General features: G+C 31.4%; 2 protein-coding genes across 2 annotated transcripts in view; both read right to left on the minus strand.

Annotated features, from left to right (window-relative positions):
- Nucleotides 1-1,111, minus strand: part of LOC107875501 — a 7,846-nt gene extending 6,735 nt beyond the window's left edge. The window contains exons 1-2 of the mRNA XM_016722239.2: nucleotides 615-1,111; nucleotides 340-382 (exon numbers count right to left, since the gene is read on the minus strand). Coding sequence (XP_016577725.1) covers nucleotides 340-382; nucleotides 615-896 — 325 coding nt within the window. The 5' untranslated portion in view covers nucleotides 897-1,111. The remainder of the gene's footprint in view (nucleotides 1-339; nucleotides 383-614) is intronic.
- Nucleotides 1,112-1,927: 816 nt separating this feature from the next.
- On the minus strand, nucleotides 1,928-5,090 carry LOC107875500 (tubulin beta chain). The gene is made up of 3 exons (XM_016722237.2): nucleotides 4,408-5,090; nucleotides 3,411-3,680; nucleotides 1,928-2,783 (listed from the first exon to the last, which is right to left on the minus strand). The coding sequence occupies exons 1-3, from the start codon at nucleotides 4,799-4,801 to the stop codon at nucleotides 2,107-2,109; spliced, it is 1,341 nt and encodes a 446-aa protein (XP_016577723.1). The 5' UTR covers nucleotides 4,802-5,090; the 3' UTR covers nucleotides 1,928-2,106.
- Between the last annotated feature and the right edge of the window lie 6,368 nt (nucleotides 5,091-11,458).

Raw genomic sequence — 11,458 nt, forward strand, 5'->3', positions numbered from 1 at the left:
ATTTATTGACATAGGCTATGTAATGTAAATAATCTAAACCATTTTAGGAATTCCCTCAGATCCTTAAATTTTATTTAGGAATTACGCCCAATTTAAAGGAACTTAAACTCAGATTTTCTAACCTTCACTGCATCCACCGAATGCTCAAAGAATGAATTCATTTACCCTACAACAACAACAAAAAACCCAGTGCAATCCCACAAGTTGGGTGTGGGAGGATAGAGTGCACGCAGACCTTGCCCCTAACTCGTAAAGATAGAAAAGCTCTTTCCAATAGACCCTCAGCTTAAATAATGAAATCATTTACCCTAAAAAGGGGAAAAAGAAAGAAAAACTCACCATCTCTATAAGCAAGTCCCCAAGCCTTACCGTGTCTACCATCCTGCAAAAACAAAACGATCCACAAAATGAAAAAGAAATATACATAAACCCTTGTTTGGTATGGGACAACTTATCATTCAGTACAAATGGTGGGACAACTAATTTTGAAACTAACTATACTCCCACCCAAACTCACGATAAAATAATCCTACATTTTATCTCGGAATTATTATCACAAACCCTAGAAAGTAAACCCCAAACATACACGTCAATGCATGTTATAACTATAATACCTTATAAAGATTGATTTTAGTGATTTCATAGGAGACACCGGTCCAATGAGTTTTGGCCATGTGATAACCGAGTCCCCAATTAGGCAAAAACTGAGCCACCTCAAAAAGATTCTTCTTCTTCTTCCTTTTGGGCTTTTTAGGTCCATCAGCAGATGAAGGATCCTTAGTAGTAGTAGTAGGAGGGGTTGCAGTGCTCAGATTTCTCAGGAAACTGAAAGAGGATCTGAAGAAATTCGTGGGCTGATTCACTGTAGCTGCTCTGTTTACAAGAGCATTTGCCATTTTTTGAAGTAAGTTTTTTCTAAATTTGAAGTAAGTTGTGTATCAGTGAATCAAAGGGGGGAGAGAGACGAAAGTGTAATTTGTTTGTTCGCCCTTGCGGCGGAGCTCTTCGAAGCCTCACTTTTACCTGCGTTTTTATTTTGGTAGTAAAAAATGAAAGGGAAGAATGACATTGGCCTGAGTTAATTTCTCACTTAACTAACATTTTTTATTTCAAAAAATCACTTAATTTTATTCTCTAAACAACCACATTTATCTCCAAATATCGCTCAATCCTTAAGCCTACGGGCCACGGGGTCATTTGGTATACTAAATGGGATAAGAGTATAAGACAGAATATCCCAATAGGAATATTTCATTCCATCATTCAATCTGTATCATCTTTTTAATACAAATGATGAAATAAAATAATTTTAAAATTAGTTAACACCTCATACCAAATATTGAATAAAAGTTAGTACTATCAAACTTTATCTCAAAAGTATTTTTCTTACTTGAGATACCAAATGACCCCTGAATAGTTTCAAGAGAAGATGAAACTCCAAAATAAATTCTTAAAATTGCAATGCAAACCACCTAGGATACGTTCCTCTTAAGCCATGTTCTACAGACCGTGGTTGAGCAAAAAGGTTAAAATCTTACTTCTACTTTAATCTCAATTTCCAATTTCCAGCAATCTAAAAAATATGGCGTCATGGTGAAATACAAATTGAAGAGAGATGAGCTTTCTAGACAAAAATGTGTGCTCCTTCATTTGTGACAAACAAATAAGCGAAATAAAATTGGTTAGAGTCAAGTTAAGGTGTATGCTATGGACTCAAATCCTCGTTTGGTATCCATCCTTAACAAAAAGGGACAAAGATGGAAAGAGACAGAAGCCGTCAGAACTCCTTGCTAAGCTCCTATACGTTATTTGATTTCTTCTTCATACTAGAACCAAAATAGTTAAGGCCAGAAATGCACTGAGCTAATTTTGATGCGTGAACATTTAAGAGACTTAAAAAACTCATATGATCAAAAATGGGAAACGATAACCTGAATATGCATGCAGTAATATTTCAAGGAACTTCGCTTGCAGTAAAAGACAGCAACGAATAATTGTTCATGATGTTCTTGGATGGGTTCGGATAGTTGGTAGTTGAGGTTACAACCACAATAGGAAAGGAACTAATACAAATATTAAGTAAAAAACTTCGCAGCATGGTCAACATCAGTCCTGATATGCAGGATCTTCCTCTTCATCCTCGTACTCATCCTCATCTGCTACTGCATCTTGATACTGCTGGTATTCAGAGACCAAATCATTCATGTTACTTTCTGCCTCAGTGAACTCCATCTCATCCATTCCTTCCCCGGTGTACCAGTGCAAGAAAGCCTTCCTCCTAAACATGGCTGTGAATTGCTCACTAACACGACGGAACATTTCTTGAATTGAGGTTGAGTTTCCAATGAAAGTTGATGCCATCTTTAGACCAGTTGGTGGAATGTCACAGACTGTTGATTTGACATTGTTGGGGATCCACTCAATGAAGTAAGAGGAATTTTTGTTCTGCACGTTAAGCATCTGCTCATCAACTTCCTTGGTGCTCATCTTTCCACGGAACATAGCTGATGCTGTCAAATAACGGCCATGTCGAGGGTCAGCAGCACACATCATGTTCTTCGCATCCCACATTTGCTGAGTTAACTCAGGGACAGTCAAAGCACGGTACTGTTGTGAACCTCGTGAGGTGAGTGGTGCAAAACCAACCATGAAAAAGTGAAGGCGGGGGAAAGGAATGAGGTTTACAGCAAGTTTTCTGAGATCAGAGTTAAGCTGTCCAGGAAATCTGAGGCAACAAGTTACTCCGGACATGGTTGCAGATATTAGGTGATTCAGGTCACCAACTGTTAAGAACATGAAGAACTAAATCAGTATGTGCAGCTTTAGATAAAAAAGTATGTAGGGTATGAAGCATACATGATATTAACTCTTCGATATATTAGCTAACTAACAACGCTAAGTCGGAAAAGTAGGTTTATGCAGATTAGGGAGGGAATAAAGCGGTAACAAGGATGTAAACAAACTTATGTTGCCTCTCACAAATGGTCAGTATTACCATTTATTAAGGACCCCCAGAGTTGTATGAGTTGACCGAACATAACATTGTTACTTAGCTATGTGAAAAATATCACTAAGTCTACATTCAAAATGCAATTTATCATCAAGAGAGTCTGTCTTAGTGAACTAACATGATAATGTTGTTTAGAAAATGAAAAATACTATCAATGTGAGTTCAAAATTGTAATTTTAAATCAAGAGATTGGAAACTAATTCAAAACAAATCAAAAAAGGGGAAAGAATAGCTGCACCACCAGAGAGACCAGTGTCACCTACAGAATATTAGGCACCCAAAAACAGACACGCATACTAGTGAATATTCTCTTCTATCATGATGCAAAAAGCTATCTCAGGGAAAAACCAAAGCCTAAAAAAATATGTGAGTGTGATTCAGGTTAATTGAGGCTACTTACAGCTAGGAGTTGTCAGTTTGAGGGTACGGAAACAAATGTCATACAATGCCTCATTGTCAAGAACCATGCACTCATCTGCATTCTCCACAAGCTGATGAACAGATAGTGTGGCGTTGTAAGGCTCAACAACAGTGTCTGAAACCTTTGGAGATGGGAAAACAGAGAAAGTGAGCATCATTCTATCTGGATACTCCTCTCTTATCTTTGATATCAGAAGGGTCCCCATTCCAGATCCGGTCCCTCCTCCCAGGGAATGGCACACCTGAAACCCTGTGTATTGTACCAGTTATCAGCAGCAAATAAGACAAAGTTACACATTCAAAATGATTTATATACATATTTTTTAGCCTAAAGATCTTGTATTTTAGGTTCTTATGTAGAATATTGAAACAAATTAAGCTAAGCTACTTTATTGCCATATACTAGTCATCTCCTCTCCGTTTAATCTGCTTTTTCTACATTGATATTGATTTTTCTAACGAACCTCTTCTTGAATTATAATGCAGTTCTACTATAATTTTCTCACAAATTCTACGTCCATTGAGCTATCAGCTTAACCACTCTGGTTTTTCTAAGAAAGGACGCAATCTAAACAACTCAGGAATCACATAAGCAATTAAACAAACACCTTGTAGACGGTCGCAATTAAGAAAATCTCAGCAGCATATCAATGCATAAAAACCAGACCGGAGCGAGAAACGCAAAGAAATAATACAATCTAAACAGAACAGGAATCACATAAACAATTAGACAAACACCTTGTATGCAGTCACAATTAAGAAAATCTCAGCAGTATATCAATGCATGAAACCAGATCGGAGCTAGAAATGCAAAGAAAAAACACAATCTAAAGAAATCGGGAATCACATAAACAATTGAACAAACACCTTGTATACAGTCACGTTTAAGAAAATCTCAGCAGCATATCAATGCATAAAAAACAGATCGACGCATCAAATGCAATGAAATAACACAAGGTAAGCAAATAAACAAACACCTTGTAGGCAATCACAATTCTCAGCTTCTTTACGAACAACATCGAGAACAGCATCAATCAGCTCAGCCCCTTCAGTATAATGACCTTTCGCCCAGTTATTCCCCGCACCAGATTGTCCAAACACAAAGTTATCAGGGCGAAAGATCTGTCCATAAGTCCCAGATCTAATACTATCCATGGTCCCTGGTTCCAGATCCATAAGCACAGCCCTAGGAACAAACCTTCCACCACTCGCTTCATTGTAATACACATTCACCCTCTCAAGCTGCAGATCTGTGTCCCCATGGTACCTTCCGGTGGAATCAATACCGTGCTCCGCACATACAACTTCCCAGAACTTTGATCCGATTTGGTTGCCGCATTGGCCACCTTGAATGTGAAGAATTTCACGCATTTTCAACGGCGGAGATTGAGAATGAGGAAAGGGAAAAAGGGCTTGTTAGGGACAAGAGGAGCTTGAAGATTTTGAAATGGAGGAAAATAATGAGGGTTAAAGGAGAAATGAAGGGCTTAAAAAGTTGAATGAAAAAGAGCGGCTCTTGTTTATTTACCTTTTAAAACCTACGGCTTTCGTTTTAGTTTGAATTTTGAATTTTGAATTTATAAGTTTTGGCGCTTTTAAGGGTTGTAGTGAAAGCTTTGTTGATATAGGCTGCGAAAGATACGTTAAGTATTGAATTACCATGTGCTATTAAAATTTAAGTTCTTGATATTCGAGTTTATATTATGATATTTGAATTTTTTTTAAAATCTAATATTGATATTTAGAAAATACTGCATATTAGTAGTAAAGGTATAAAATAATAGTAGTGTAAAAATAGTAAGAATTTAGACATTAGAACTATGATTTTAGTATCTTGATGTTTTTATTGTATAATTGATTAACAAAAAAAAATTATTTATACTTTATTTTAAATATTTTGACTCGCTTTTACTTCACGTAGATGCTAAAAACTAAAAAGAAATTCAAATTTCAAATACTCTCAAACATGTTCTTTACTTCATTTTAAATACTGATAATAAAAAGAGTTAATACATAAATATGATCTTAAACTTCACATCAAATTATAACTTTGACTTTAATTTTGATAGTGCATAAATAGGACCTTTAACTATTCAAAATCTGAACAAATATGACCTCCGATTTTGCAACCCCATGCGTGAGTTTCACTCGCGCCTACGTGGAAAGGTAATCCAATCACACAGTGCCACATCATTAAAAGGGCTGACTCGAAGGGAGGTCATATTTGTGCAGTTTTGAATAGTTAAAGGTCATATTTGTGCACTGTTAAAGTTTTGCTTTTTGTGTTAAAAAAACATCATTTTTTTATTACTATTATTATTATTATTATCATCATCATCATCATCATCATCACCATCATCATCATCATCATTTCTATAGAATCAACACCTAGTTTTTTTAAATTAAAAAATCGAACCAACGCAGTAGGCTGAAGGAAGCGCCCAAAAATAGCAAATAACACCACTGGGCTATCTAAGTGTCTTGTTTCATATGGTTCAACATTAATATACATACAGAAATATAGATTTTCTACCTTATATATATAACGTAATTTTTTTACCGAGGGGGTTCGGGTGAACCCCATGACAACCACGTAGGTCCGCCCCTGCATTAATTTAATAATTTTTAATAACGTTAATTTAATAACATTGTAATAACGTTAATTTAATAGAATACTACTACTATCCTTAATAACGTTAATTTAATAACGTTTTATTAAAACTATATTTTTTTTATTATTAGTATAGTTTCATCTTTAATTTAATATTTAAATAAATTATATTTAATATATTATATAACTTAAATTCGCCCTCTGCTTTATAATATATATACATACTCGCGCAATTTTTTCGTATGAGGCTAACCCATCTAATTAATAAATATTCAATATTGCTTTTTTTTCCGCAATGACAAAAGAAATTAGATATTATTTTCATCTTTGAGCTGAAAATAATGAAAAAATAATAGTGAAAAGTCATTTAAAGGTAAGGGTGTCAAACGGGTCGGTTAAAACCGGCCTGAACCGGCCCACATAATTAAATCGGTCCAGTTTAATTCGGCCCGGTAAACCCAAGGGCTTTAGGGGTCCGGGTTCCGATCCAATTGGATTTTTTATTTGGGCCCGGTTAACCCGGCCCGGATCCAACCCGGTTAAGGTTCTTTTAAAAAAAAGAAAAGAAAATCAGAATTTCACAAACTGAAATTTAAAACTTAGTTTTAATACATTATTAATTTACTATCAAGTATTATTAATTTATTATATTAAGTAGCATATATTTTATACTTTTATTTAAAGTAGTGTATATATTGAATGGTATATATATGTGTGTGTGTGTATGTGTATATCTTCTAAATGTAAATTTGGATATATTTAACGTATACATGTGTATATGTTTTATAAATTAGTATATAACTATATATATATATATATATATTGTGGTGTATATATATATATATATATATATTGTAGTATATGTTTTATTTAAAGTAATATATATATTGAATGGTATGGATATATATGTGTGTGTGTGTGCATATATCTACTAAAGTAATGTATATTTAACGCATGGATGTATATATGTTTTATAAATTAGTATATAACTATATATTGTAGTGTATGTTTTATTTAAAGTAGTGAATATATTGAATGCTATATATACATGTGTGTATATATCTTCTATAGATGAGTATATTTAATGTATACGTTATGTATATTGTTTATAAATTAGTATATAACTCTCTATATATATATATATATATATATATATATATATATTGTAGTATATATATATGTGTTGCAGTATGTATTTTATTTAAAGTAGTACATATATATTGAATGGTGTGTATATATCTTCTATAGACGTATATATTTAACGTATCCAAGTGTATATGTTTTACAGATTAGTATACAACTACATATACATATACATATTGTAGTGTGCGTGTATACATGTATATATATATATATATATATATATATATATTATAATATATATTTTATTTAAAGTAGTACATATATATTGAATCGTGCGTATATATGTGTATATATCTTATATAGACGTATATATTTAACGTATACAATGTGTATATGTTTTATAAATTAGTATATAACTATATATATATATACACATTGTAGTATATATATATGTATTGTAGTATATATATTTTTTAAAGTAGTACATATATATTGAATGGTGTGTATATATATGTTTATATCTTCTATAGACGTATATATTTAACATATACAAGTGTATATGTTTTATAAATTAGTATAATATAACTATCTATGTATTGTAATCCATGTATATTTGTAGTATATATTTTATTTAAAGTAGTACATACATATTGAATGGTGCGTATATATGTGTATATATCTTCTATAGACGTACATATTTAACGTATACAAGTGTATATGTTTTATAAATTAGTATATAACTATATATATATATATACATACATATATATTGTAGTATATATTTTGTTTAAATTAGTACTTATATATTGATTTAAAATGATTTAAAATGAATTTCTAGTTTAAAGTAAAAACTTACTTTTAATATATTATTAATTAACTATCATCTATCTATCTATCTATCTATCTATCTATTTATCTCTCTATCTCTCTCTATATATTGTTGTATATACTTTATTTAAAGTAGTACATATATATTGAATAGTGCGTATGTACGTGTTTATATCTTCTATAGACTTATATCTTTAACGTATACAAGTGTATATCTTTTATAAATTAGTATATATATATATATATATATTATACTATTATAGTTATATGTTTTATTTAAAGCAGTACGTATAGTCACATATAATTACATATTGAATGGTACATATATATGTGTAATTGTTTATATATTTTTAAAAAAATATACATTGTATATTGGAGTGTATATAGTGTATATTGAAGTGTATATAGTGTATATAATTGTAGCGTATATAGTGTATATTGGATTTTTTTTTAACGGGTTTGACCGGTTATTAATCGAGTTTTGGTGGGTTTGACTGGGTTAGGTTAAGTGGACTGGGTTAGGGTGAGTTTTAATTTTTTTTTACCGTTGGGCCCAGCCTGTCTAGTACCAAAACTGGCCATCAACCCGGTTAAAATAGAAGGGCCGGTTTCGGGTTGGCCCGGCTCGACCCGTTTGACACTCCTATTTAAAGGTCATTTTTATGCAGTTTTGAATAGTTAAAGGTCATATTTGTGCACTGTCAAAGTTTAAGGTCATATTTATGTATTATGCCCTTAGATTTTAAGTTGGACACACCCAGTTTTGCGTGTTGAACACACGTTTTGCCACGTAGGATCGGAGGTTATATTTGTGCAGTGTTGAATAGTTAAAGGTCATATTTGTGCACTGTCAAAGTTTAAGATCAAAGCGATAATTTGGTGTCAAGTTTAGAGTCATGTATGTATTATCTCTAATAAAAATGAAAGAGACAATTCATCTTCTCGAGCTGTAAATTCATATAAAAGAGATATACTAATTAAAAAGGATGGTTGGAGTGGAGTTTTAGCACTAAATAGCCCGACCATCAAAGCGGTCAAGTTTTGGATGAGATGCTCCTTCACAGCTTCATTAAAAATTTTAGTTGACACAGTAATGAAGTTTTTAGCACTATGATAGTATGATTCTGGACGAAGAGCATTGTTTATTAATAAACCCAACAGGGAATACAAATTAAATCAATTAAGAACATAAACTCAACTAATAACACAAATTAAATCAATTAAAAATATAAGCAAAATTATCGGCATATCAATTAATATTGTGTTTAAATCATTAATAAGCAAGCAACAATCAACATACCAAAAAAGCAAAAAAATTTATGACAAATAAATTAAAGCAAGTTGACGTATAAATTAACATAGACTTTTATAGAAGTTGGTAAAAGATATGTTAAAGCCTATTTTACACGGGATAAGAATTATTATTTATCGATTTTTGAGTTTTTTTAACCATATTTTGCACAAAAAAGGTTATGCTAAAACCAAGATTGGAAAGAATAGAGTTTATTTTATCATTATATTTTTGGGGGGTTTCACGTAGAGGGTGGGGATTTTTTAGTTACTAATTTTTTATTATTATATTATTTTTTGGTTTCATGGTGGGAGTGTTTTTTTAAAATTACTATTTTCTTGGTTTCACCTTGGGGAGGATTGGTTTCACGTTTTTTTTTTATTACTACTTTTTGGGCTTTACGTTGGGGAAGAAATTTTTTTTTGGGTTTTTATATATGGTTAGTTTTTCTTAAATGGTGAAAAAGGAATCCTATTTTCATAAGGAGAGGTTTTTTTTCCTTGGCAATGTAGCCAATATTTAATATTATAAAAATAATTTTAAAAAAAAGGTAAAAAGACGATTTTATCTAAAGCGAAGTCTTTTAATGAAGGGCAAAAAGTTCAAACAACATTTTTTAAGACCCTTCACACTTTTAATATATTATAAATTATAGATATAGATAGATTATAGATTATAGATATAGATATAGATTATATATATAAATTACATATAACCTCAATTTTTAATTTTTAATTTTTTTACACAAAGCCACTCTTAACTTCAACCATCTTAATTGCTCTATTCATTCACGGATCGATTTTGGGGTGGTTTTTAAGTATACTTCAGATTTAAAGACTTATTACTAAATTTATAACATTAAAATTGTTGGACTGGAGATTCGAACCCGTGACCATACTGTATGGTGAACCCACCTTAACTATTAAGCTACCACAACTGATGGTTTAAAAAATGTTAAATGTCAACATATTAGTTGAACTTCACCTTGACTATTAGCTTAGAACTCATATTTGTTTTATATATCTATTTTTTTCTGTATTGTTTATGCCATTGGCGATCAATCGAACATGATAATATTCATTAATCGACACTGGAAGTTTTGCTAACGTCTACGTAAGATAATATTGGTGCACCACAGTATTATCAAAAACAAAAAGCGCAAAAAAACGTCAAGGTCCATTGTGTTTAAGCACAAAGTACAAATAAAACGTGGAATTTAACGAAAAAAACATAAAGGGAGAAAAAATATAAATATATATCTAGTACAAGACTAATAATATAAAGCATGGATGACAAATATATAAACATTTTTTTTTTTTGATAACGTGAAATATCAATTATTTAGTGTCCGTCTCTTCAGAAAGCCTTATTATCAAAGGAAAGTATGTCTTAAAAATTAGAACCTAAACTACACAATAAGTAAGGCAAGCGCTCAACGCATTTTGAGTCTTGCTTTAGGGCTTATGCGCGTCTTTGACAACACCAATGCACCCACGAACTTCAAATGTTGGATTCGCTTCTGATTTGAATAGTAATATAATAACTTATCCCATAATTTATTATTTCTTAAGGTGTGTGTCAAGTTAACAATTGACAAGTATCGTTGGATGAAGGGTGTATTAGTAAGCGTTCAACCATGGAAAACACAATTTTTTATGGACTTCAAGTTTGAGTTGAAGTTGTATTTAGTCGTAAATATAAATTGAAGTTATTTTTTATTTTTTGTGAAAGATGAAAAAATTGAAAACAAACCAAATTTCACTTCTTTTTTTTTTAAATTATATTTAAAATTCTTATGACAAAACAACATTATTTTTGAATCACCATGAAAAAATTTCTGTGAAAAAAAGATTTATGGCCAAGGGCATAGGCAGGGGCGAATCTATTAAGGCCCGTATATATAGTTGTATATATATAAGAATATAGTTATATATTAAATCTGTCACCCATAGTAACAAAGTATTGTCTAGTGCAAGTGGCAGAGTGTTGCTTATGTATCCCTAAGGTTGTGTGTTTGAACTTGGCTAACTGCACTTGGATTTTATTTTATTTTTTAACAAAATTTTTTTTTGGTTAACAATTGTTTCATTAAAACAAGACAACAATAAAAAGGGATATTTTACACCTAATAAAGGCGTAAAAAAGTAATGTTAGTTTTTGACTTTGTTTTTTAATTTAATTGTTTAAAAAGGTTAATAAAGTATCTCAAATTAAA

This window comes from Capsicum annuum, chromosome 6 (genome assembly GCF_002878395.1).
Source record: "Capsicum annuum cultivar UCD-10X-F1 chromosome 6, UCD10Xv1.1, whole genome shotgun sequence".
In the NCBI taxonomy this organism is placed as follows: Eukaryota; Viridiplantae; Streptophyta; class Magnoliopsida; order Solanales; family Solanaceae; genus Capsicum; species Capsicum annuum.